Source organism: Pseudochaenichthys georgianus, chromosome 3 (genome assembly GCF_902827115.2).
Source record: "Pseudochaenichthys georgianus chromosome 3, fPseGeo1.2, whole genome shotgun sequence".
Classification (NCBI taxonomy): Eukaryota; Metazoa; Chordata; class Actinopteri; order Perciformes; family Channichthyidae; genus Pseudochaenichthys; species Pseudochaenichthys georgianus.
In genome coordinates, this window is record NC_047505.1 from 23,879,606 (window position 1) to 23,907,330 (window position 27,725).

A 27,725-nucleotide genomic window follows, 5' to 3' on the forward strand; every position below is an offset into this window, starting at 1 on the left:
GCTCACTGGTCAACGGCGATTGAAAACTTGGTGTTGCATTAGTAAATGCTTATTTTTTGAAGAACGCGCAAGCATCAGAGCTCAACGTCATCAGTAAAAATCCTGCATGTAATCTGTACATTAAGTATTAAGATGCTGTTAGTATCTAAAGTAAAACTACTCATTGTGCAATATAATTTTACAATGAAGTTAAATGTATAACTGTGTATCATATTTTATAAGTATCATACCTTTTTTTGTATGCAAAAATATAAATCTGCACAGTAACTACAGCTGTTTAATAAATGCACAAAGCCTGTTGCAGCCTATGTAAGTACTTCATTTTACTCTAAAATGAAGTACTTACAAAACATAACATAGAGAAGCTTTAACTTCACACTTATTTAAAATCCATGTGTGAAAGGAAACTTTCAAGTTTAATCTAAGTCTAATTTCAGGCCAAATATCAAGATGAGGTTTTATTACTTGAAACACGTTTGTTCAGGATGGGTAGTTTTCAGATTCCTGGAATACTCTTCGACACTGACCTCTGAACCAGGTGTCCTCCTCTCCGCCCCCTTTTCACTGCGGGAACTGCAGCACCTGTCAATCATTCTGGTTGTCATGGTATCCAGGTGGTCCAGCCTTTGAAGTTGCAAACTTTTGGTTTTTGGATTAGACCAAATATTGGATAGGAGAGAATTCATATTTACTGAATGTGAAGGAAGTTACACAGGCATGTTCTCCTTCACCAGAACTCGGTTTGGCTGTGTGTGTGTGTGTGTGTATGCTGAGTGTATCGTATGTTTATCAGGAACAATTACAGCGACATGTTACTCCTCACTGATCAGTACTACTTTACTTTTATGTAATACTTTTAATTTATACTGTATTGCTGATTGTATGGTATATCGGCGGTCCACACATATTTAATGACCAGAAATACATATATAAATCTGTGCAAACTCTTAGGTTTAATTATTTACTCAGTGTAAAGATCACAGAGCCTCAATAAAGAGCTGATCCAAAATAAACTATATGTCAATGTGGAGCAAGGTAATTCCCTTTTCAACGGGGGAAACTGTATTTTAAAGACTTAAGATTTATTTACAGCTCTTCCTTTGTATATGATTTGTTTGTTATTTCATCTGTTGCTCTGTTCCAAAGCAGTAGTATGATTAATGTTGTGGTGTGTAAACAGTGTGAGCTAGCTCTGTTTACCATCATTTAATCAATCTGGGCTACATATTTCCTTTTACAAATAGGGGGGTGAGGTCAAATGCCATCAACATCATACTAGTAAAAGAAGTGCACGTTATATAACATTATAACATCTTACTCTTTGATACTGTTGTTTTGTAAAAAGCTTGTAACTCCAGCTCCCTAAATATATATGTTTTGGTCACATGGTTTCTCCAGGGGTTTGGAGAATTCTGCAGCTCCTAGAGTCAATTGTGCTTTTTTCAAATTCTCTGTCAGATAATGTCACACATTTCTCTGTATTCATGTATTTATGTATTTTTTTGACTAAATTCAATATTGTTTTTTGTAGCTTCTGAACAGCTAACATTTGAGAAAATACACATTTTCAACCCATGACACGTGTGTTTAAAGGTATTGAATTTAAAAAGAAACATGTGGAAGACAACCACAACCCAGTGTCTTGGGCGAATGCACTTATTGTAAGTAGCTTTGGATAAAAGCGTCAGCTAACTGTAATGTAATGTACAGCCAGTGCTCCATGTGTAACGTATTAAGCATTAAGTGCTTCTGCCAACATTACGTTCCAGCTTCATAATTTAGGGAGAGTTGTAGAGGTTAGCGAAATTTGCTGTGCTGTCGAAGTCAAAGGTGGTCCTAATGTATATATAATGCTGATGTTCCAGGAAGAAAGGATGGATAGTCAAATCTTTGCCCTCAAAATAACCAACATTTAAATCAAAAGGCGCCAACAGTCTTTGTTTATCTACATTTCTTTGCTAATTTAATTCACAGGGATTTCACAAACTACTCTACATTTCTGTAAAATACACTTCTGTAAAATCATTCAGTATCTTCAGACAATTATATAATCACATTTGTTGACTTCATTTGAAATGTATAAAATAAACAACCTGGACCTCCTTTCACACAGGAGATGAGAACAACTAAAGACAGATAATAAGCTTGTCTCTTATTCCTCATTCACATTATAGTTAAAACCCACAGGGGGTGTTGGTGCTTCAGTATATTACAGTTATAGACTTCCTTCAGTCAATTCTCTGTGGTCCTAAGACTTCCTTCAATAAAAACTCTTAAAATGACAACTGAGTACCTAATATCAAGCAAAAATAGATCTCAACTCAGTTACATACATTTGAAATAATATGGACATACTTCTTAAAAGTGCTTTGTTGTAGATGGATTAGCTTTCCTACTGAGGGCTTTGAAAAGATGTAACCAGAAAAAAATAATAAGCATTTGGTTTGTCAGCTTGTCAGCCAAAACATGTTGGAAACGACCATCATAACTCACCTGGAATATCTTTACCATCCGTCTTTTCAAGTAATTAATGAGTTAATTATCTGCTACCTTTCCCCCCTCACCTTCAGCATCACAAACAGCCCCCACCGGCTCACTACTTCAGTGTATGGGGCTTTACACTGCAGAGTCATGGGATGATAGTCTGTGAGAGGTATAGGCCATGGTAGACAATCAGGATCTACAGTGAAACCTACTTCAAATTGAGAAATACATAGAAAGTGTGTTTGCATAGTCTGGAAGTGATCACTAAATAGAAAGTCAGTTCTCCTTCATGTATGTGGCTGGTTCACAGCTTGATCTTTTCTGCACTGTAAAGCTGATCCAGGATCTTTGCAGGAGGGCATCGCAACACCGACGAGTCCCAGCGGAGAGCAGCGGTTACCTGAACAGGAAGAAGGCAGCCAGGTTAGTGGACTCTAGATGAAATGGACGATAAATCAGCAACATACATCTCCCCCTGTAACAATACTTTATGTAATAACTCGACAAAATGTTATGCATTTGTACGTCTTTTCCTAATAACAATGGCATTTTGTGATAAAAAGCTTAAACACAATATGTAATATAATTTCTCATCATTTAGAATATTATTTTATATTGCACAGGTTATTTAAAAATGTGGGGGTTGTCATCTTTTATTTGAAAACGAAATAATACTTGCTTTATGTAAAATATATGTCGTAATTTGTATAGATTTTACTTTTTACTTTACCGACGGAAGATAATATTCTAATCAACTGAACTCATTTTATCTTTTAAAATGCACATTTTGAGTCAGTAGGATTTATGTTACAATGCAGGAAATAAACATTATTATTATTATTATTATTATTATAATGTTATTACGTTTTTGAAAGAAGACATCCATTTGACATATTTAGATATACATATACAATATCATAAACATAGGTCTTCCTTCTACTTAACTGTCTCACACATTTGTTTGATTTAGCTTATTTTGTAATCTATGATTAAATATGAACCTTCATGGATATCAAATTGGCTTCATTTTTCGAATATTAATGTATATTTCGGTAAAAACATTTTATAAAGTACTGATGACGAAGCGTTGCAGCGTTACCTCTCTCTCAGGGGCAGATTGGGGTTACCGAGGAAGGACAGCTGCTGCTCCAAACTGCACACACGAAAGGCCAGGTAGCACGATGACAGGATGAGGAGAATAATACTGTCGGAATAGAAAGAGACACACAGAGTAAAGTATTACATTTAAGGATGGCTATGGCATAAAACAAAACAATCCACGGTTGATGTGGAGGAAGAGATCTGTAATGTCTTTGAATGAACACAGGGTGGCAGCGTTTGACTTTCTGTCAACATATCACAGCACTTCCCTATCCTTGAACACCACAGTAATGTTGCAAACCATGTTGCACTTTATATTACTGCTGAACATTGTCAAAGTAATGATGCAGTGTTTGAATGAGTCTATTTTGAAGCGACCACTGGTATCCATTTATTTATTTAAAGTGAACTGAAACTTTTATGTATTGTAAAAACCCTAAATTCTTTGTATTCATTTTTTCATTGCATGGTATTATCAGCATAACTTTGAAAGTAAATAAGAATTGGGGCGTATATTTATTTTTGTATTCAGTTGAGAAATATGAATGTGTGTAGCTTTATTAAATACATTGTGTGTTCTATTTTCAGCATAAATGTATTCAGAGTGTTCCCTGTTACTCATATTGATTACAATCTTTGATATACTGGACCAGGATAACATGTGCCCATGACTGTGGGGTCAGAGGTCACCGTCCGTATACAACATATGACAAACCTTCAGGAGCAGATAGGGATTCATTGCTCTCTCAAGGACACTACAGCAGACATCTTCACACCCTGCGAGTGAAGGACAGTGTCCCTGATCAATGAGTCACCCTGCTGTGTTGGAGGGCATGGCGCTCACTGAGAGTCATTATGTGATGAATTGCAAAGATTCTTCACAATTAAGTCTCATAGGATGCAGACTCTTTGTGGAAAACACTGACTGACAAATGTTTTAACACCTCTGAGCCTGTGTGCGTTCACTGACTATTTATATCTGCGTCGTGCTAATGCTCACAGTGTGTGTAGTGTGTGTCAGCTGTTGGAAGAGGTGAATGTGGTGTGTGTGTGTGTGTGTGTGTGTGTGTGTGTGTGTGTGTGTGTGTGCGCGCCCCTCTATATACTCACAGCAAAGTGAAGAACTTGAGCAGCTGGTACTCCATCTGGCCCAGCTCTGCCAGTGGCTCTGAAAAAAGACCTCTGTCTGTTTGCAGGGCGCGCTCTGTAACACACACACACACACACGCACACGCACACGCACACGCACACACACACACACACACACACACACACACACACACACACACACACACACACACACACACACACACACACACACACACACACACACACACACACACACACACACACACACACACACACACACACACACACACACACACACACACACGCACAATAACATAACACCATTACACCATTAACAGTGCACACATTTTTGGTGCAAACCCACCTGTTAGTTTTAATGTTGTGACAATACACTTTTAAATACATCACAATATAAAGTTATATTTGTTGATATGTCAGAGAGGGCAATTAAATGAATACATTAACAAGCTGAGCTGTCAGAGATCTCTACAAATACAATTCAACTTGTAGTTAAGGCAACAATATCAATGAAGTTGTGGTTTGAGGAATGTCAGACCAACCAAGTTGCTTTAAGTACTATTATCATAATAATGTGTATATATATTATTATATTATTAGAATGTTGCCTTAGAACCTAAAAAAATGATGATAGTAAAACCTAAAAACACAGTTTTATCTGGAGGATTAAATAAAGGATCTTATATCATGTGATCTGCTGCTTTCATTCATTTTTCGAGCTGACTATTAATTATTGTACGCCACCGTTGCGCAGATTGTACATGAATGCGTGTTTTTGTGTGTGATGTAACCCTATATTAATACAGCTGTTGACCCTGGGCATGTTATCTGGTATCCAAAAGTAAATATATACTAAGTAAATAAAATAATCACCAAATGTTCCTGCTTTCCTCTCCTCATATGAGCCGTGAGGAAAACAACACAAAAGCCCACACTGATCAAATATCGAACATTTAATAGAGGATGAATGCAGGTTGGTAGAAGTGACCTGTCAGCATGGAGCCGTTAAACTGTCCTCAGACTACTTTGACAGCAGACATTGTTTGTGATAATCTCTACTTAATCTGTATCCGCCCAAAGCTTTATAATACCAAATCCCACATGATTTAATCTCCATTTGGAGCTTAATGTGTCGTTGCGTAAGAGAGATGTTGCCATCCAAAAGCAATCACTCTCCTCCCATCACTTCCTCCTACACAGATACGAGAAGTAAAAGCTTAAAAACACACACACACACACACACACACACACACACACACACACACACACACACACACACACACACACACACACACACACACACACACACACACACACACACACACACACACACACACACACACACACACACACACACACACACACACACACACACACACACACACACACGCGCACCTTAACGCTACATCTCTGTAACTCACAGTATAAACATGACAAGACAACATCACCCAGTTATCTGATAATGGAAGTGACATTTTGAAGGTTTAACACAGATGATGTATTCAGTTCACTGACTCACTTTATTATTAATACTGCTATATATAAAACTTTCACACATCGTCACTTAGCAGAACTCCTTTTTCCACGGTAGAAACACCTCAACCCCTATTTAACTTGTGCTGGTAGCCCAGGGACTTCTTATTCCCCGTGCACATTTTTACAGCACAATCGTTTTTTTATTTACTAATGAATTATATTCCCCTTACCTTAAAATGTGATTATTGTTATTACTGTAAACAAGAAAGACAATTCATGTATTTGACATTATTATAATTGTTGGTAATTGTCTTCTTGCTTCTTGATCGAAATGTTGAGACACTACAGGATTTTACACTAAAAATCAACGTACTCACTTGGACAAGAAAACAATGACCAAGAGGCACAGGCTGATTTATATTTAAGCTGGCTCTTGATTAAAGTCCTGCAGAACACACAGAGTCAGAGTTAAACATTTAAAGTGCTTTTAACTGATTTAAAGCTAAATATTTGAACTTCCGAATAATGTAGGATTATTGGTCCTTATTATATTGATAGTATCCTGATGCACATATTTCAGTACAGTAAATAAAAGGAAAATTCAAAAAACTTTCGAACTGAAACTACTTTTGAGCTGTAGATTAATTTATCTCTCTATTCATAGATGTGATGTGGATGTCTCTAATAATAGACAACCAAACTTTTGGCCAGTTTTCAGCAAACTATTGAACAACGATATAATGATGACTGTTTTTTTCACCTTCCAGCGGCTGTTCTGATTTGAAGGGTGTGTCCGCGGCGCTCAGGCTGCTGGTGGAGTTTCCCAGGAGGTCAGGAAGGGAGGAGGACACAGACACCACCGAGGGTTTCCTTCTCCACTTTAACACTGATGGGAACTCGTCAACTGCCGGGAACTCGTCAACTGCCGGGTACTCATCCTGTGGCAGAGCAGAACACATCGAACTGAAGGAGTCACACAATCACTGCAAGCAGTAATGATTCATACATCTTAACATTTGACAGAAAAACCTGGACACCTGGACTTATCGACAAACATGCATTGCAAACATTAACTTATTCAGTGGCTTCCCAAATATTTCACCCCAAAAAATGTAGGGAGGTCTACATGTGACATCGGGTCTACAGGTATTTAGCAAGGTTCATTTAGCAATATTATTTTTTACTTCAATCACATTGTTATGTTGTGCACCCATGTTGCCAAGTTGTCAATAAATACATTTTGGGCTATGTAAGGGGTCAAACAATCCAACACATGATAGGGATTTTTGACAATTTGGCAGCCTGAAAGTTGAGGAAGATTATGACCTCTATTAAGTGTAAAACTGTGAAGGCCTTTCTGCTAAACCTTATGGAAGCCACAATGTATCAACATGTTCTGCAGGGCGACTGAATATTCTTGATGGTTGGAATTGTTCATGCATGTATGTCTTTAAATAATGAAAAACAGTAAACAAAATTGGGGGACTTCCAGTTTCTGTGTTACAGAGTAAGTAAAGCTATACAAAATGCTGGCAAAACTAAACAACGTTTTTATTCAAATACTTTCAGTCAAATGATAGCTTAATCAAGTACGGGCATGCTAACAGAACTACATTACAAAAGACAAAAGCTGTTCCGTCACAGTGGCCTCATAGTGCACGCACAAGGTGACTTTTCTCAGAGCTCTGATAGCATCTTGCAATTCACTGCAGCAGCTGCAACAGCATGATCTCTTGATACAGTGTGTGTAAGAAGGTAAGTCTGCCATATGAGTGAGAGTTTTCAGAGGCCTTAGTTTAGACCAACATGAAAAACAAATACTAACAATAAATGTCATACCCGAGGATTACTAGTTGTGAAGTTGTACAGCTTTGATCTTTATAGTTTTACGACGGTTTATGAAAGACATGTGACTGACCAGCGATAAGATCGGCTCCTCCATGAACTGCTTCAAGCTCAGGCTCTTCCCATTGACCTGGAAAGGGAAAAGGAAATTGCCTCTTTAACTGTCACGTACACTGCAGTGTATATAGACTGAGTAAATAGTGTGTTTGTGTGTGTGTGTGCGTGCGTGCGTGCGTGTGTGTGTGTGTGTGTGTGTGTGTGTGTGTGTGTGTGTGTGTGTGTGTACGTGTTTGTACTGTACGCGTGTACTGTACGTGTGTGTGTGTCTCTGACCTGTAGGTGAGTGCAGATCCTGCGAAGGACATCATAGACACTGTCTCTTGATAGCAGAGATACAAATACATACTGAGGAACATACAAAAAGAGAACAAATGGTATCAAAATCTTGTTCTCATACTGAGGTGTTAGAATATTTGTATTTGCAGCCATAACAAGCACATGATAATACATTCAAATGAAAAGGAAAAAGTAAAACATTGAATACTTTGGGGAAAACAACACTTCAGGGATTCATAATCTGGGGCACAAAGAGTATATTTTCATACGTTTGTTCTAGTTTATTCTTTCATGGAATTAACAACAGCTCAGTGTTAGCTTACCCACTTATCCCTCTGACCTGGATGACTGTTATTGGTATCTAAATCTAAATAACTTAATTTGTTAGCATTTGAAGCACTGTTATTGTGTGAGCAGTGTATCGGTTGTTTGTGTCCTGTTGTATCTCTCCTCCTGACACAGGCATGTTGGTGAAGGAGCAGAAGAATTACAAACAAGCCTGGACTGTTGTTACAGACACGAGCTGTGAACCTTTACCTCATACACAGCAGGACCAGCCTCTTAAACATCACGGTACAGAGCCATGTATGTTTGCATGGTTATGTAATGCATATTACACAATCACATAGACATATATTCGCCTTGAACGTTATGAGACACACCATCTGCTGCAGTGTTCACCACTGCATTATGGGTTGGATTATAGTTGAGTAATATTCAGTACTGGGGGGGATCTATTTCCTTATTTCCTGCAATAGGCCAACCTCAGAACAATTTAATGATAACGTTTTGCAAAAATAGAAATATAAACAACAATTTGACACTGCTGGGTTGTGGTTTTACCTGCCAAGCTAACATGTTCATTTAAATACTGAAAGAGAGGAAAGCACGCAACCACATTTCATTCCACTAGTACAAATCAGCCCAGTCGTTCGCTTTATTAATAATGATTTGTGTTATGAATGAAAGCTGCCAGACAAGGTGCAATACTTAAGCACTTTTATGTATGTATTTATAATGTGTAGTTGAGTATAAGACAGTCTGTGAAACATTTCTGCTATTTCTGAACTTTATAACGACTGGAATGACTCAGCCCTTCTGTCAGCCTGATGTGCCAGCCCTGGAAACGTGCAGAATATTCTGTAATCTACCTACCTAGAAAAGAGAGTGATGGAATGGACTGTATGGATTTGAGCTAAATTGCTAACATGCTATTTTCCATAAATGATAACTTGTTTATAATTAGTCATTATAATGTAATAATTCATGAAGTTTAATGCCCCTGCCAACCTCTGTGGTCTCATGTAGCCACTTGCTCTTTTTTACGATTTCCAATTCATGAGTGGGGTATTAAGTATTAAGTGACACATTTGATTGTGTAAAATAAAACGCTAACATCTCTGAGGCCTGTGTTAACTAGGATAGAATCTAGAAAAGAAATGTGTACCAATTTTGCATTAACATGTGCTCTCTCTTTGCAAAACAACCCACTGGTTAACATTAAATGGAGTTTTCATGTATTGTTTGGTGGTTGTTCCTTTTTTACTTGAGGATACAACACCTAGTTGTCACCACATGCTAAAGAAAGCTCGCTGAAGATTATTCATGAGTTGCTGGAGCTTGAACAGGAGCTGAAAAGTACATCATGTCTTTTAAAACACCACTTGATGCTAGGCTGAGTCTGATGTGACAGGAAGTTAAGAAGCCCCTCTGACTGTAATGGTGGAAAATCCCTTAACTCTCTCGTACCACAGGGCCGTGACTCCACTCTGCGTTTATCTATAGTATGCCGTTCATTTTTCCAGCACATCTCTCCTGGAAAGTACAGCCGTGCATCAGTATAAGTATTTGAATTCACAGCGTCTGTAGTGGAAGTGTTCACCTTCTGTCCGGTGTCTGTGGTGATGGCCAAGCCATTTGGTACCAGACCCGCTGTTTTGTGCTTCTTCACCAGTCTCACGGAGACGACAGGGATAGCCACCTTGAGAAGACAGAAAAAGGCACAAAAACATCATTTAATGATGGGGAAATTATAGATAAGATAAACAACACCTAGGTTTTAGTAAATGGTGGCAGGGAAGTAAGACATTGAAATACACTCAGGAAAAGCCCCAGGAAAATGAAACGTGTCTTATTTCATTCAGAATGTGAGGAATGCAGTCTGAATACGCAGCTTATTGTCACTCGCATGTCAGGAGAGGTTTGGTTTCAAAGAAATGAAGGAAAAGGAACAATACACAACATCAGAGAGAAAATCACACAGCTTAAGGTTGAAGGTTCAGTAAGTCTACCTGTTCTCAGGACATTATCTCTCACAAATAAAGAGAGTCCTTTTCAATGTGTGCGCATGACATCGGTGACACTGTGAGTCAGCCTGTAATCCTGAATGACTTTCAGTCAAATCATCTGTCGAGCTGTCCAATCAGCCTGTCAGATTGTGACTGGGGGACACTGGGTTACTGGGTTTGTGTTTGTCAGTCAGTTTGAGTTTATTAAGCTGCCTGTCAGTCTGTCGTACCTTGATGTCCTTGCCGAAGAGGTTGGCATAGAAACACAGCCAGTTTCTGGAGATGTAGAGCCGGCCTTGTAGAAGAATATCTCTGAGGAGAGCGCATGAGTACACTGTGAACAGAAGAGACACAAACATATTTTCGTTTCGTTTCACAATTGTAATCTGGATGGAAGAAAAATACACAACAAAACAATATCTCTAACAAGCTGAAAGAAACAAGGAGTATGTAGTGGAATATGTACTAGAGATTGTTTTATAGGGCTTTTCAAAGTACACATGCTATTGATAAAAATGCAGTAGCAGAACATTATACCTGCGACCACTTGTAGTGTAGTATTTTGTACAAATACTGTACATTTGAAGATTAGACCTTAATAGATTCTGTAACATGTTATGAAAACAAAATACATGGTTATCACAGGACACTGATGCTACAAACTGTATTGCATTACTGTAGATTTAAATACAGTATGTAAAGTGATTAACATAAAAAAGCATTCAATAAAACATTATAGCAGCAGTCTTATGAATCCAAAACAAACACATGCAATATAACTAACACCTGGAAACATTATACTGCACAATGAGTACTTTACTACTTTAATCTACTTTACTTTGAAACTTAAAGTGAATTCTCGAAGTTCATACTTGACAACAATGTTTTGAATGCAGGACTTTAGCCTTGAAGTGGAGTATGTTTTTATGTGGTATGAGTACTTTTACTTCTCTCACCACTTTTAAATAGTTTGATTATTACTAAAGAAGCTCTCAATGTGAATTAATAGTGTGCACTGAGTTATATTTGAGTTTAGACAAACTTTTGTCATTTATCCATCATACAGCTCTGGAAAAAGTATAGACAACAATGGCAGCCATTCCATTCCAGTGTCTGTTGAATTCAGAGAAATGTTGTCAGTAGTTTATAGAATAAAAAATAAAAGATGAATTTTACTCAAACACATGCCTATAAATAGTAAATGATAAGATAATGCTGCAGTGATCTCTTCATTTGTTCCAGAGCTGTCACAACATTGGATCATATTTGTGCCAGAACATTTCTTATTTAAAAAAAGCCAAAGGTGAAAACTTAAAATAATTTCTGGTGACCAATTGATAAATAGACTGATCCTTTAAACTCTTTAAAGAAAATATACTTTTGTCTGATTTTTTTTTTTAAAAGGCAAGAGAAGATTAGAAAAAAGTACAAACTCAAAACACACAAATTATACAGAGGCTGAAGCGTGACAAGTCCAACAAGCGTAACAGACTGATAAATAAGAAAATGAAGTTGCAGCACAAACACAGTCTCAAAGTTTCCCTGCTGGTGAAGAGCACAGTACCTTTCATGAGGATCTCATCCTTGGGCACACACTGGAACAGTTTGTGGTACTGCGAGTTGTACTTGCTGACAGTCTGTGCAGAGGGACAGGGCAGAGTCATGAGGAGCTCCTTGGCCGACCGGCCCGCCTGCACCGCTCCACCGGCCCCTCCTCCACCACCAGCCGCCCCGCTCGCCGCAGACACCACCCGCTCCCTCAAAGGACGGGAGCTCTGCACCAGGCTCAGCACGTTGGCCCCGTATACATTCACACACTCACGCACATCGATGGCCTGGAGCAAGCTGCTGCAAGACACACACTGATTTCCCTGTCGCCGGTCAGTATGGGGCCCAGACTGAGGGCTGTCTACCTCTGCTCTACAGGCACCTACAGACACACACCAGGCTCTAATGCGTACACACAGAAACACACACACTACTACAGAGTTACAGCAGCAACGCCTCAGCTTTCAGCCACTGAGCTCTTTCTCCAGAAACTACAAGACTCTCTTTCTCCCTCTCAGATACACCTCCAGTGACTGTACACTTTGCAGCACCCACCCAGCTGACTCCTCCTGCCTCCTTCACACACATACACACACTCTGCCCTTCATCACTCTGAGCTAAAAGAAACACACACACAGGTACTCCTCACTACTCTCACTTAAACTCTTTATTTCTCTGCCTTTCCATACCTCTATCGATCAAAGACACCTAAAAAGTCCTCTCTTTTTCGAGAAAATCACACATTTCTCCTCCATCGGAGCACACAAGAGGTTTCTCTCATTCCCTGCTCTCCTCCGACACATCTCAAACTCAACTCCAGCTATAGATATCCCTGCCACCAGACTTTCCCATGTCTCTGTCTATCTCTCCTCCGACTCATATCAGCCCAGCTATGCTGTTGTCTGCGGCTCCTGTCCTCAGGAGACACGTGACAGTAGTGCACGGGGCTCGATCACCACTCATACCAATTTTGAGTCACATGCAGGCAAATTATGAGAACCATTTTGGGAAATACCTGGAGGACACTGGCCCAGATTGAGGCTGTACATGATAGTAATTTAAGATTATATTGCACTGAGCTCGTCAATAAAAATGTAATAATTTCTTAATTTCGCTTTAGAAATCTCAAATGTTGCGCAGGGGGGGGGGGTGAGCAGGGAACATTTAGACATTTGTCACACTTTTATGTCAGCAGCAATGTTGACTTGTTCACATGTAATCTTATCTGATTCATAAAGACAGATAAATAAACACAGACAATCAGATTGAAATCTGATTTGTCATATTGGGGAGGCTTTTGTAAGCATCTCACTGTCATAAAGACGTCCGTTTGAAATATCTTTCTAATCTGCAGTGAAACAAGTGAGAGAAATGCCTTTAGATCAAGTACTCAACAATAAAAGCTCTCCTCTAAGGGGAAGTTTAAACAGGGAGGGAAGACACAGTGATGATTTCAATCAAAAGAGGACTTACCGAGCCCCGGTAACATTTCTTCACATCTTCATAGGACAGATCTTCAATCAGCTGAAACCTGCTGTGAAGGGAAATACTACACTTAGGAATAAAATGACAGTTCTTTATACCCATGTTTACATCTAAATAGTGAACAACACCAAAGATGTTCAGTTAAAGATGTTATATTTAACAGAGAAAAGCAGGACGTCTCCATATTTGAGAGGCTGAGTACAGCATTTGAAATGGGACAAACGGAGTGAGTGAATGAGTAAATAAATATCCTATTACGAAAAAAGTTCCCCATGGTTTCCTGTAGATCAACACATCATTAAGTCGTCTAATGGTAGCAGACATAACTATTATGGATACGAATAAAGAATACATATAGACTGTATGGAGCAATAATGGCAGATTGATGCTGTCATCCGACCTGAAGATACCATGACAAATGACATGTCTAGTGTGTGTGTGTGTGTGTGTGTGTGTGTGTGTGTGTGTGTGTGTGTGTGTGTGTGTGTGTGTGTGTGTGTGTGTGTGTGTGTGTGTGTGTGTACATTGCAAAATCCCAGTTGGTTGAAAGCTTCCACATGACAGGTTAATCATCAGCGTGCACAGGCAAAGGCTGTCACAAAACAACATAATCACAAAGATAAATATTGAGCTGTTGAAACAAATAGTGACCATACTGTAGCACGAGTGTATCACTATTGTTCTTTTTATAGTCAGAATGCATGAGCACACACAGACACACACATCACAGGCATCAAGCATCAAGCTCGCCTCCGGGGGGGTAGTCAGAGCAGAGCAGCAGATGTCGCAGCGTGATACTCCACACTCTCCAAGTCTATTGCTAATGCAGAACCACTCAGCAGATGAAATACAGTATAATCAGCCCTTTAAGGAAAATGTCACTGAAATGAACTGCCGTGCCAGGTCAGATGCTGCATGCAACAATAACGTCTGAAAGGCCAAGTGTTTGGAGGGATTATTCCCTGACAGAAACGTTCCTTTCTGCCTGCATCTCCGTGTGAGTGCTCGGAGATTGACAGCGAGCAGAGCCCAAAGTAGCGCAGCGCTGATATGAAAACACTCGAGGAGATGCTGATAAAACAGTAGCTCTGGCAAACCAAACTGCAGCCTCATGTTTACTGTGATGGATTATCCGCCGCTGTGGGAGACATTTCTCATGCGCAGCAACACAGAGGCATAACATTAAGGGAGGAAATAAAGCCTTGGTCAATTCAACCCATACAGAGTCTAACAACAACAGAGTCATATAAACTGTATATTCATAGACTCTGTTGATTTACTAATATAACACTCTTAATATTGCCTTTATGCATAATGAATAGATTTTACTGCCAACAATAAAACTTAATTTCAATTTACTTAAAGGTGGGGTATGTAATTTATTTCAGAAACACTTTTTGTTATATTCCATGGAATGCTCTTAACATCCCGATAGCAATGAATATATTATATGCTTTGACAACAAATACATAACAAAATGTAATCTGTGGAAGCCGTAGTACTGTAAAAAGCACGACCGATCATTTTAGCCGGCCCGGCTAAAGTAACTGGATGGCCAACCTGCCTGTCAGCCTTCCATCTGTGCACAAACTTATCTCGTGCTCTCATTGGTCATGTGCGCGTTCGTGTGTGTTGGAGGAGGGGCTCTGTAAGGAAGTAGCAGATTTCTTCCGGTTGTGTACTTTCAAATTCTAGCGCACTCGAAAATTACATACCCCACTTTTAAGTAGGATTGTTTTCATTGTGATTGCTACTTTTATTAAGCAGTAGGCAAAAGTATCACTGCATTTATTCCACCACTGATTTAAAATTAATTTCCAGAACATCATGAATCATTAACTGATGAAGTTGCTGACTTTGTATCTTTGTAATATAGGCCTACAACTTAAACTTTTTTATTTTAGCACAAAATCATCAACATTTAAAAATCTTTTTATATATATGTTTTTAAATGGGTCAGCCTGCTATTGAAATAGAAAATAAAAAGGCGGCTTTTGTTTACCATTGTCTGAAATCAAGGACCTGTTGAGAAACTATTGAGAAATGTGATCTGTTTATGTTAACCTTGTTCAGTGAATAGGCAGGTACATTCATCTCCAAAATATTTTTAATAAAAATCTGTCTCTCAACATGGCGACCCTATGATTCAGCAGGTATTTAATAAATCATAACATAACAGCACATTAGTATTCCCCTTGAAAAATGTCCTTCACTGTAAACAGCAAGGTTCATTATGTTAAAATACTCTCACTGTTGCTTTCAAAACAGCTGGACGGTCTGCACCCCCGAGGAGACACTCTCCTCTGCTAAGAAGAAACTGAAACTATAAACGATGTTGTCTTCAATAATTCAAAGTAACACTCATAACACCACTGAGGATAACTTTCATGTTCACAATATTTTATTTGTAATTTAATATGGGTTGTTCACATGTATTTATCTTTATCCATTCTTAAAGAGAAAGACAGCTGTTCAAAGATTGTCATAATAAAATCCAAATGCATGACAACCGACTAAAATCCAATACACAGAAACAAACTTTTAGGTACGGTTGAAATCTGCTGAGCAGTACTGCTGTATACTGTATGCTTCAATCTAAGTGTACTATAACCTTGTATGTCTTCAAGAATTAGGCCATCCATTCTTATGTTGCCATTGTCACTGTACTTTTCATCTCAGAGTGAATCAGAGACAGAGATCCACAACCCAGGCTGTAAAAAGACCCACGCAGGGTTAAAGTGTCACAGAGCAGAGGGGGGTGACAGATGTTATAGCTGCCTGCTGAGTGTGTTTGTGTGTGTGTGTGTGTGTGTGTGTGTGTGTGTGTGTGTGTGTGTGTGTGTGTGTGTGTGTGTGTGTGTGTGTGTGTGTGTGTGTGTCAGGGTGAGGCAGTTGTTTACAGCAGTACAGCTGTGACAGCGCTGCCTGCTCTCAGCTAGCTGCGTTACAGACACTTAAAGTGATGCATTACTCACTTCACAGCATAAATTATTTTCAAAACAGCAGTACAGAAATCCACCTTGCACCCATCCAAAACCTCTAAAATGGCAAAACAGTATTTTGCCAGTTTAAAGGCGAGATTATTCATAATGCTTAACTGTTTGACATGGAACACCTTTTGTTTTTCCACCATAACCTCTTATGTTGGGCGACATCATATTGTAAAAATTGACTAAGAACCAAAAGTGTCCAAAATACATATGTTACAAATACATTTGAAGAATCAGTCATAATTGCTGCATCATTTCAATGCTGTTACCATACATTTAGAAAACACAATACCTAGGTCATCAATAACCATACTAAATTACAGCAGGTCATAAAATGAGTAAAAAGCCACCTTTTATTTGACCTTAGCAACATTTAATTATTTTATACAGCTTGTCCTAGATGTGCAAATTCATGATTTTCCTCATTACATCCCCCCTTCTAGAAAATACATTATCTTGTGATGTGAACAATGGTGCCTGTGTGCTGCCCTCGCTGCCTGCTGGTTGCTGACTATAAATAGGTCCCACAGTGGATCTGCACTCCCAGGTGGAGAGATGGAGTGATTATTAAAAACATGGGCTGCTCTGTGGGGACTAACCCTCTCTCAGGCTCTCAATCTGTCCCTAGTTTCAAGATCCAGGTCTTAATCAATACTGCTGGTACATCAGTGTGTGCTAGGTGAGTGTCAGAAGAAAAAACGCTACAGGCAATTACCCTCAGGGGCTTATGTATGAGAGCTGTAGACGTGGTGTGTCAAGGTAAAGCTTCTTTTTTTTAACAAATTGTATAAACAAGGTCATGCTGGGATGGTGTGAACAGGCAGTTGTCAGAGCTTCACCAAAATATGACTCAAGGGTTATTTTTGGCCATTATTTAGAAGGGTTTGATGAGAATTCTCAGGCCCAGAGGGAACAATCACATTTTCCAGCTGAAGTATAAACATGAGAATCACTCGAGCAGGATTTATGGTATTCACACAGCTGCAGCAGAAAGTAGGCTGATTTTCCAGGTGCCAGGAGGCTGAGTGTGTGGAGTGCACCGTCACATAGGATATAATAAAGCACAATAACCCGAAAATTGACGTATGAAGCTGTGGTCTGGAAATCTAACAAAACCTGCTTATCATGTTATACCCCTGTGAGAATATCAAATGTATGTGTGTGTATGTGTGTGTGTGTGTGTGTGTGTGTGTGTGTGTGTGTGTGTGTGTGTGTGTGTGTGTGTGTGTGTGTGTGTGTGTGTGTGTGTGTGTGTGTGTGTGTGTACGCATGCGTCTTTTTCATTGTATCTCAGTGCCCTTGGCAGTGAGGCTGAGTGGTGAAACTAATTATAAGCTCAAAGAATCCTAAATTGAATCCTAAATTAGAAAGCGAACACCTCCCTTCGGTAGCTGGTGTAGGAGTGGACTCCCAGTCAGTCATTTAGCTAGAGGAGAAGAACTGTGAGACTTCAAAAGACATAGGAATGTTGAGAAAAGTAGAGGAAAGTTCAAATTGGTGTATAATCAAAGTATTATATTCATAGAAAGTTTGTTTTTCTCAAGAAAAGGTTTAAGCATATTGGACAAAAGAATTTGGTCTTTTATCGCCCTCAAGTCTGCTGATATTTTCTTCTTACAACAAACCAGCAGAGAGAGCACCTGTAGCTTAATCTCTAGAGGAAATGATATCACCAGCAAAGCAAGTAATGTTTGATTGGCTATCTTACCAAAGTGTTTCGTAGTCAAATATGTGTGCCCGGTTTACCCGAGGGCTGAAGATTAACTTTCACATTTCAGATCATTTCTTTATTTGCGAAATCATAACAATGTCAAAGAGTAAATAATAGAACATTCTAGTATGCGTAGATTGTGTTGCATGTTTTGAGGAAGTTTATGAATATTTCAAAGCCTTTCTTTGAGCTGTAAACAATTATGGTTGGAGTGATTTCAACTGAATGTTAAAGCCTATAAATGTGAATATGCACATTGAATCAAACGATCTCGCACAATGCGTCTTATCAACACCCATTGTTGCTGTAATTAGCCACCGGCTACCTACCCCGCACTAAAGGCAACACAGACAAAGTTAGAGACTAGCTGGTTAACATTATTAACCGTTATTGCAGTATCAAGCAGTTTTAGAGCTAGATTCTAAAAGTAAGTTGGTGGAGACCAAAACAGAGCTGAAAGAGAGTGAATATTATATCAGTTGGCCTGATACCCGGTTATGTAAATGTCTCTTTGAGTGTCCTGGATCAATGATCTGTTTCCTAACTCATAACAACTTATAGGCAAGTGATATGTGGTGGCTGTGCATTTGTCATATTTGTTTTAATCAATGAATGACATATATAAATAAATACTTATGTAAACTGTGAATGTATGTTTAACTCTATGTAAATACATGACAACTTGAAATACAAAATGTAGCAGCAGTGGAGCATTGAGGGGAGTGCCACAAGTTCAAAACTGACAGGTGCATCAGGTCCCTCCCATTCACGGAGTGTACTAACACCAATCATGCTTCAGCGCTAAATCCCATCTCAGAACAGATTCCCCAGGATTAAGCAGTCCCTCGAATCCTCCTTATATAACACACTGACACACCAACATTGTGCATAGGAATTATTGCACAAAAATATGTTAAATGTGGGTAAAACACTTAGTATAAATACAGCAATGTATACTTTATTAGTCATACATATATTCTCTTCAGGCCTTTGGTGAACAAATTAAAACATTTCCCTTTGTAAATGTCTGTTTGTGGTCTCTTTGCGTGCATGTTGGACCATTGTTTGACATCAAATACAGCTGAAATAAAAGCACAAAATAAGAGCTGTGAAAATAAATCTCCTGGGGTTGCAACCCATGACCATGCACAGGATACAGATGGTGTGCGGGGAAAAAGACAGCAAGTGTTGCAGAGCAGTGTGTGTGTGTGTGTGTATGTGTGTGTGGGATTTGCCTGAAGTGGCCGTGCGTGTCGTCGTCCTTGGAGTGGTCCAGGTCCTGTGTTGAGAGCAGGCCTGTTTCTTCGCTCTGCTCCTGCTGCTCAGTCATGCTCCTGGCCCTAAACACACAAACACAGCGCTCCGTGTTAACAGCAGGAACCTCTGCACCAGACAGTCATGTACACTTGTAAAGAACTGTTTGTTCTTGTCCCAAAGTTTGGATTCAAAGAGAGCTATAACCCCAAAAAAGGGTTATGGGGCAAAAGCAAATGGACTCTGTGTTAAAATCAACACAGCTGTGATGCAACATTCAAAGTCTGATTCTGCAGGTTTGCACGGCATTAATGGTCTCGACTCTGCAAAAAAAGCTGTGTTCTTGTGATTGTGCAAATGGGGTCTATGTCTGCGCTCACACAGATGTCTACAATGAAAAAGAGCACCTCAGAGGTCATGCAGATGGCTGACCTGATTTTCTGTTGTGAGCAGAGACTATAAAGTTGTGAGCTGACTCAAACACTTCTTCTCCAAAAAACGTAAAACTTTAAAACACCAAACGCCTCTTTAAATGAACTATTACAGGTATCAAAAGAAGGAGAAGAAAGAAGAAGGGACCAAGAATACGACCATGAATTGTCTTTAGTGAGATGTTTTCAAACAGAGACTTACATTTCTTCCAGTGGGTAGTGATTGATAAAAGGTATAGCAATACACAACATGACAACACTAAGGAACGATGCGACTTTAACTCTGAGGACACCCAGCTTAACATTTACTGTGATGGATTATGTGATAGGGCTGAACGATTAATCGATTTTAAATCGAAACCGCGATTTTAAATGATGCAATTATCAAATCACAAAGCCTTCAATTTCTTTTAGTTTTTGTTCTTCTTGTGTGTCAGTCATCCACACCAATCAGAAGTGCTGTGCTCCACATGTACCAGCCATTGTTTACCAATCAGAAGTGGCCCATGATAGAAAGTGATAGACAGATTGATCCAATCACCTGCCAAGTATTTTTGAAATACTTTTCCAAATGGCTTCCAATGGAGCTCTCCTAGATGGTCTGGTGAAACCAACCATCTGAGTCAGGTTAGTAATGCTCCATCACATGTTTTACATCTCTTACAGGGTGAATCTTAAACTGAAGCTTGACTTTAAAGCAACCCAACGGAAGTTTCATGTAACTTTAGTTCTTTCACTCGTAGCTCGGGCTGCGGGGGTGCTAGAGACGGGAGCACGTTGATACGACCTTCCTAGCCGGAGATATGGCCGCATTTTACAATAAACTTCCGTTGGGTCGCTTAAAAACAAATATCGCAAATCGAATCGCAATCGCAATATCTGTCAGAGAAATCGCAATTACATTATTTCCCCAAATCGTGCAGTCCTATTATGTGACTCAGGTCTTTTAAAGACAGGACTGGGAGATACAGCCAAAACCTTCCCTCTGGATTAAGGTTTCTGTTTAAGTAGCTGTGCCTGTACATCTTCCTGTTAGATAAGTACATACATGTTTATCCATTTATTTAAACTTTATCCATTGGCTTTAACCATGAATGTAGACTTGGATATAGCTGTTAAAGTTGCTCAATGGCCTGGTCTCCTGCTCACACAATTAAATGCCAGTTCCAAGGAAAATTGTCTATTGTATCCAGACAATGACATAACTAGCTATTCTGACGTCAACTATTCAGCTACTGTAACTGTATGACTATTAGCGGTTTAACAGTTTTTAGTCCGTTGTCTTTACTTACCAGTTCCACATTCCCAATTTGTTTGATAAATATTGTTTTACACACGCTTAATTCAAACGCATAGTGTTATGGTGCCTTCATACCGGATCAACTGGCTCAGCGTGGTTTATGTGCTGTGCATTCGTCCATGCATAGGGAAGCTTACTGTTGTACATCTACCAAGACCAGCAACACACAAATACAGTTTAACATATTGTTCTGGCTATATCTTTAATATAATCCTAATTAACGTTTTTAAATGTTTTCATTATTTGAACAGTCCACAGTCTTCCACACCATTGTGGTATACATGCACTGTTTGGGAATCTAGATGATACATCTTGTATTGTCCTTCAAATGCTTTGCAGTGTTTTTATGAGAAAGCACAACTGGTGGAAAGCTTCATAAATCTATTATGTTTTCTCTTCTCATCTGCACATCAGCAGCCACCTGCCCTGTGACACATTTTCCTCTGGGAGAGGGGAAGTTGTTAGCACCTGCGCCACTATAATTACAGGTGCTGATGGAAAGAGGCTCCTGCATGCAGTTTCCAGTGTATTATCTCTAATTAGCCAGAAGCTTCACGTCACACTGATCTGTTCAAACAACAAGGGCTTCTTGCTCCTAGAGGGTTTACTTGTGACTGATCACCTGTGATCACAGAGGGTTGAAAGGGGAATAAATAGTTTGTCGTTGTAGATAAGGAAAGGCCTTAAGCCTGAGGGTAAGGGATTCAGGAGGGTATCTGATCCCACATGAGGGCCTAAGAGCAAAATGAAGCCTTGTGTTGCTGTTTCTCTTCACTTCAATCTTCAAATGGCCCAGTTGTGTTTAGCCGTTCTTTGTAGGGAAATGGTTGGAAGATAATAATCAGATTTTCTGGAACAGGAGTGAGGGCAAAAATACTATTTTAAGGAAGTACTTAAAATGTTCTTGGAAAATCATTATTGACATGCATTTTTTAATATGTGAACTAAAGATGTAGCTTGGTAAACTGTTGTGATTAAAACATCCTAAGGAGGATTGACTTGTTTTACTTGAGTGACATAGGAATCATTTCTGACCGCAGTGCATTTGTGTTTTTTTTGCAATGTTATGTTAATGCTTAACTTCTAAAAGACAAAGCTATCTATATGTTTTTAAACCATTTTTGAATTTTAATGAAAGCATGCAGGCATGTGAAACAAGGTCAGTTTGTCACCATATTTTTTGATGGGCCCTTTATGACACTTTCACTGGTCGCTGGAATTTTTTTAAATAAGTGTCCATTGTGTCTGACCACACAACCGACTGGGTGGATCTGTATCGACCTCACCGACAATTTGTTTGTCCTTTTGGCTCTGGTCACGCAGTTATTTACACAAACCACCTGGGATAAACATACTCTTTGAGAGGAAAACCCTTTTTAGCCGTTTTTAAAGAAGTTTAACCCCCCTAGCTTTCAGTCCTTTCTAATGTCATTAAATGTTGCTTTAGTGTTGAATATGTTTACAATTAATCAAATGACCACATGAGCCTGCAGCTTTTGATGGGTTAGTGGCTGGTTTCTCCCACAGCTTTGGGGGCGCCAGTTGCTTTGTGTAGTAGAACCTAACCTATACTTGGAGGTATTAAGCAGCATTTTCCTTCACTGCTATGTAAACTTACACCAGAGAGTTAAAACAGTGTAGTAGAAGAAATGAAGTGATGTGGAAAAACTTGGAGCCCTTAATCTTTCTAAATAAACAGGAATGATACTTAATCTGTTTTTCAGCAGCAGTTCCAGCTCATCTAAACAGTCACACTGCAGACATGGTTTGATGTTTCCCTTTTAGAAACACTGCATTTCCCCGAAGACAATACAGACATCTTTCCTAAAAACAAACAAGTACACCATGACTTCACATTAGAACAGAGAGGTCTGTATATGTGAAACTATAAATAACCTCCCTCTAGCTCTCCTACTGGAACTTTGAAACATTTAAAAGGCCTACGCCTCTTCTCTTCTATGTTCTTTTTTTGTCTCAGGAGCCAAACATTTTGTGATGTCACAAGACATCCTCCAATCCAATAAACTATAATCTTGTTAAGGCTGCTAGTCACTGTGAGTGTTGCTGAAGAATCACGTCACTGCCTTTGATCGGCCAAAAGCTTTCCCAAGATATACAAAATACTGTGGCAAATAAAAGAGGTCTTAAATAACTTTTTTTTTTTTTTAAATGTATGTGCAAGATTTTCAAGTCTCTTAGTGTGAAGCAGACTCCCCATCATGACTGGCATACAACTTTCTAAGCAATGTGGTCTGCTTTGTTTACAGTGGGAGTGTAGAGGCAAAGGCTTAATTTGTCTGGAAAGCTGAACTTGGGTTTTGTCTTATTAGGAAATTCAGTCTGCAATCTTAGTCCACATGGTAGGTTTCTCTTTAGTGTGTAACACTTTTATACAATATTTGTTTTCTTTTTATTGCACATTAACTTAATATATTATTTTAGTATTTCATATACACAGTCAGTTTATGAAACTAGAACAGAAGCCTGCACTGCTTGAGACCTCCTGAAATAACCTCCCCATTGTGCAAGCACCTCAAAACAGCCTTTGATGACAGTATGTTTCTAAGACAGATCAAGGCTTCAAATGTTCTTGTTACATAATTGTATATGGAGCACAGTAACTACTGTTTATTGGGATATCTAAAAGGGATTTAATGGAGGAATAGTTTTGTAAAAATATGTTTTGTGTTTGATGATTTCATTGTCTCTCTAAGAGATTAAACATGAACTAATTTGTTTATTTTGTATGTGTTAAAGTTAATTATACTTTAAAGGTGGGGTAGGTAATTTTGGAGAAACCAGCTCGAGTGCGCTGGAATTTGAAAATACACAACCGGAACAAATCTGCCACTTCCTTACACAGCCCCTCCTCCAACACACACGAACGTACACATGACCAATGAGGGCACGAGATAAGTTTGTGCACAGATGGAAGGCTGACAGGCAGGTAGGCCATCCAGTTATTTTAGCCGGGCCAGCTAAAATGATTGGTCGTGCTTTTTACAGTACTACGGCTTCCACAGATGGAATTTTTTTTAATGGATTTTTGTCAAAGTACTTAAGATATTCATTGCTATATACAAAAAGGGTATCTCGAGCCGGTTTCTCAAACTTACCTACCCCACCTTTAAGGTATAAAAACACTTCTATTGGAAGTAGCAGGTTCTTATAACACTTTTAAGCATCAATACAGACTGATCTGAGCTAGGTCTAGTAGCCTCCTGTTTTATCACTGTTAAAAAGCATTAGTAGACAATTCATTACATGTCACTCACATGTTTCACTTTAAATATGACTTCATGCACATGTTATGCCGGAAATGTAAATGAGACATAGCACCTGCCTTTCTGAATAAATCTTCCCTTTACCATCAAAAGCAGAAACACTTGTCGAGAATGTCAAAACAGGCAAGTTTCTGATAGAAACAGGAAGAGATCCTTCAGAATAAAAGAGGAACATTTTTAACTTTAGGAACTCAAACAGTATACAGGGCTTAATGGGCAATACTTGACGAATACTGTTGAATCCTAACTACCATACATATAAACAAACATCAATTAAAATGATTATTTCATGACCATCCTTCTATATTTGGTTACTGTTGCATTTACTTTGAAATATTTTCAACCGGAAGTCACACTCTACCGCTTTCTAACTTGACGTCGGTTAACGGCTCCTACCTGTAGCTTCAACAGACACTGTGGCTTTTTTCGCCCTTTTGTCGCCTTGTAGCTGCACGAAACTCCTCCGGTCCGTGCTTCATGTCTCGGTCAAATCATCTCAAGTACTTTATCCACGAAAAATCGACATTAAACTCCAAGATGGTCACGAAAACGGCTGCAAGCTAAAAGACAGAGTGAGCGGCTGTGACCTCCTGAGAAGTGTGTCCTGTGTGAGGTGGGTTGAGCTTACCTACAGCCAGGCGGGCTGTGTACACACTGCCGGGGGATTACACTGACGCTGCTCTCCTACCACAGAGGCTCCCAGAATAATTTAACGAGTCCTCATTAATTGAAACTACAAGACTAACAGAAACATGTCTGCCAGGGCTTTATGTTGTTGTAAATTAATGGCTTCTAAGCTGTTCCCCCGGTGAGGCTTGTTTAATAAGATCCTAATGATACGCAGGATATTCATATCTGTTTAAAGTAGAAATAATATAACCAAAAAAACGTAAAAGTTATACATTTAGAATGTAATTTATAGTTCATTTACAGTCAAACATGTATTTGCCTATGATGTTAATGTCTCCTCAAATGTCTGACCTTGACTATATCAGCTTCTGTGCAAGGTTTGACACTGGAGAGTGGTTTTCACAGTCCTCTACTTAAGGGAGAGATGTCTGCAATTCCCAGAAAAATCTAAATGTAAACGCATCCCGGATCAACTAGATTAGGTACATCACACATTTCTAAAGTTCTCTTCAACACCTGTAACCTCAGCGAAAAGCGGATTTGTCAATGTGAGAGCATGTGCAAGTGTTAGCATTAGCTTAGCAAAGGTTTTGACAGCAAACATGGTAAAGTGTGCTGTTGTGGACATAAACACGACCCTGAAGCCTCCTTCCACAACCCTCTACCAACCCACTAGATATTATTGTTTATGTTTCACAACCACTAACACGGTCAGCCACTGACCAATAAAAGATACTAACTAAATGTACCATTCTGATTAGTGTATTTGGCGGCAATTTTGGGGCACAGAAAACTCCAGCCTAGTCCAAAATGTATCTGTAATGTTTACCCTAACTAGAAAAAGTGAGCAGATGTCTACAATTATTGCTCTGAGCTAATATTAATATTGATGCATTTATAGTCTAGGATTAAGTGATTTTAATTACTGTTTATAATGCTATGTGGTTGAAAGTCCATCCTCCATTAGCACACAACTACAATCATTTATGAACAAGAAGTGCCACTTTTTAACCACTGATACTCAGGATGAGTTTCAGTAACCAGGGTTCTGTCTAAACAGGGTAAAAGGGGCGCTGCGCCCTCTTACTTTCGGCGTGTGCCCTCATACCAAAATGCAGATTTTTCCCGTAACATTTTAAAGTGATGCCAGAAAACAATATTTCTGTTTGTCAAAAACGGTATAACTACTCAAAGAATGTGAAAATCGTGTCAAAAAGACCGCCAGACGGCATAGACAGCCTAGCTTATACTGAACTCCGAGCAGCATACTGTATGTCACCTATAAATCACCAACTATTTGTTTCCATCGCATGTTTCCAAAATGCACAGGTCCATACATAAATAAAGCTAAATATTTACAATGTGTTAAGAGAAGAAGATAAGATAATAATATAATTTACTGCTGACAAAGAAGATATGAACCGCTGCACGCTCGCCCAAAACGACCCACATTATTCATGATTGAATCCATTGCTTAGCTGTTGTCATCCATTTATTCCAAAGTATGCATGTACCTATTTGATATCCAGAGGCAAAAACACCTAAAATGCAGACACAAACTGGACGTCCTAATTTCTACCATATAAGAAACACTAAAAATCATCTCAGAGTAACATGTCATTGTTCAGCTACACAATGAATGTTAAAACAAATCACGAGGGACGTCTTCCTGATTCTTAAGTAACTTTACCCTCCACATCAAACTTGGCCCAGTTCAAACCTCCAGTTCATTCTCCACATGTCCTCCTCTGTGATTGGCTGAGAGGTAATAAGATCCATTAACTAAGTCTCAATTGCCTTCTTGTAGTCGCCTTGTCAGTGACACTCATGAGAAGCATGCCAAGCGCGAAGCTTACAGTACTTCCTGTGTGCTGCAGACTGACCTGGCTCTGCCGGCTGCTATCCGCTGGCTGCAGTTACCATGAGGGTGGCGGTGGTGGGGCAGCTGGTAGTATCTGTCCAGTCCGGGGGCCTCTTCAGCGGGCAGGGCCTTAGGGCTGGCTGCGTAGATAGTGCATCCCATGAACACCTCCTGGAAGTCACCCTCGGTGTCCTACAGCGAGCGGAGAGGAGCGGTCCTCAAGGTATCCTTCCTCTGCACGGCCTGTCCCGTCCTGATGCCAGCCAGCTGCTCTGTGGAAAGCCATTGGCTCAGCACTTTGCTGTCTTAACCCCTCCTTCCCTCTGCATCTCTCCTCCAGCCTACCTCCCTCCTTCTCTCCCAGCCTCCCTCCCTCCGTCTCTCTCTCTCACTCTGGCCCTCCTCCCCCCTCTGCTGAGCTGAGAGCATCGAGGATAATCAGATTCCAGATTTACACTCAACAAAATCATCCCCAGAGTAATCGCTCCCTGTCACTGATGTTGCATTATGCTAATGTCCCGAAGCAGGCTCAGGTTAGGAGCATTAGGAGCAGTTACAAATATCCTAACGGACGGATAGGGAGGGAAAGCTGCA

General features: G+C 39.4%; 1 protein-coding gene across 8 annotated transcripts; it reads right to left on the bottom strand.

Moving 5' to 3' along the window:
• Nucleotides 1-1,471: 1,471 nt before the first annotated feature.
• gramd2aa (GRAM domain containing 2Aa) lies at nt 1,472-27,546 on the bottom strand. 8 transcript variants are annotated; one of them, XM_034107123.2, is made up of 12 exons: nt 27,154-27,522; nt 19,607-19,711; nt 13,659-13,716; nt 12,202-12,499; nt 10,868-10,971; nt 10,232-10,330; nt 8,347-8,418; nt 8,087-8,143; nt 6,929-7,106; nt 4,696-4,789; nt 3,584-3,688; nt 1,472-2,884 (listed from the first exon to the last, which is right to left on the bottom strand). In XM_034107123.2, the coding sequence occupies exons 1-12, from the start codon at nt 27,291-27,293 to the stop codon at nt 2,881-2,883; spliced, it is 1,314 nt and encodes a 437-aa protein (XP_033963014.1). In that variant the 5' UTR covers nt 27,294-27,522; the 3' UTR covers nt 1,472-2,880. The 8 variants fall into 8 exon arrangements, with proteins under 8 accessions (XP_033963014.1, XP_033963000.1, XP_033963007.1 ...); XM_034107109.2 differs by having other exon boundaries at nt 13,659-13,734; XM_034107116.2 differs by having other exon boundaries at nt 13,659-13,719; nt 27,154-27,519.
• Between the last annotated feature and the right edge of the window lie 179 nt (nt 27,547-27,725).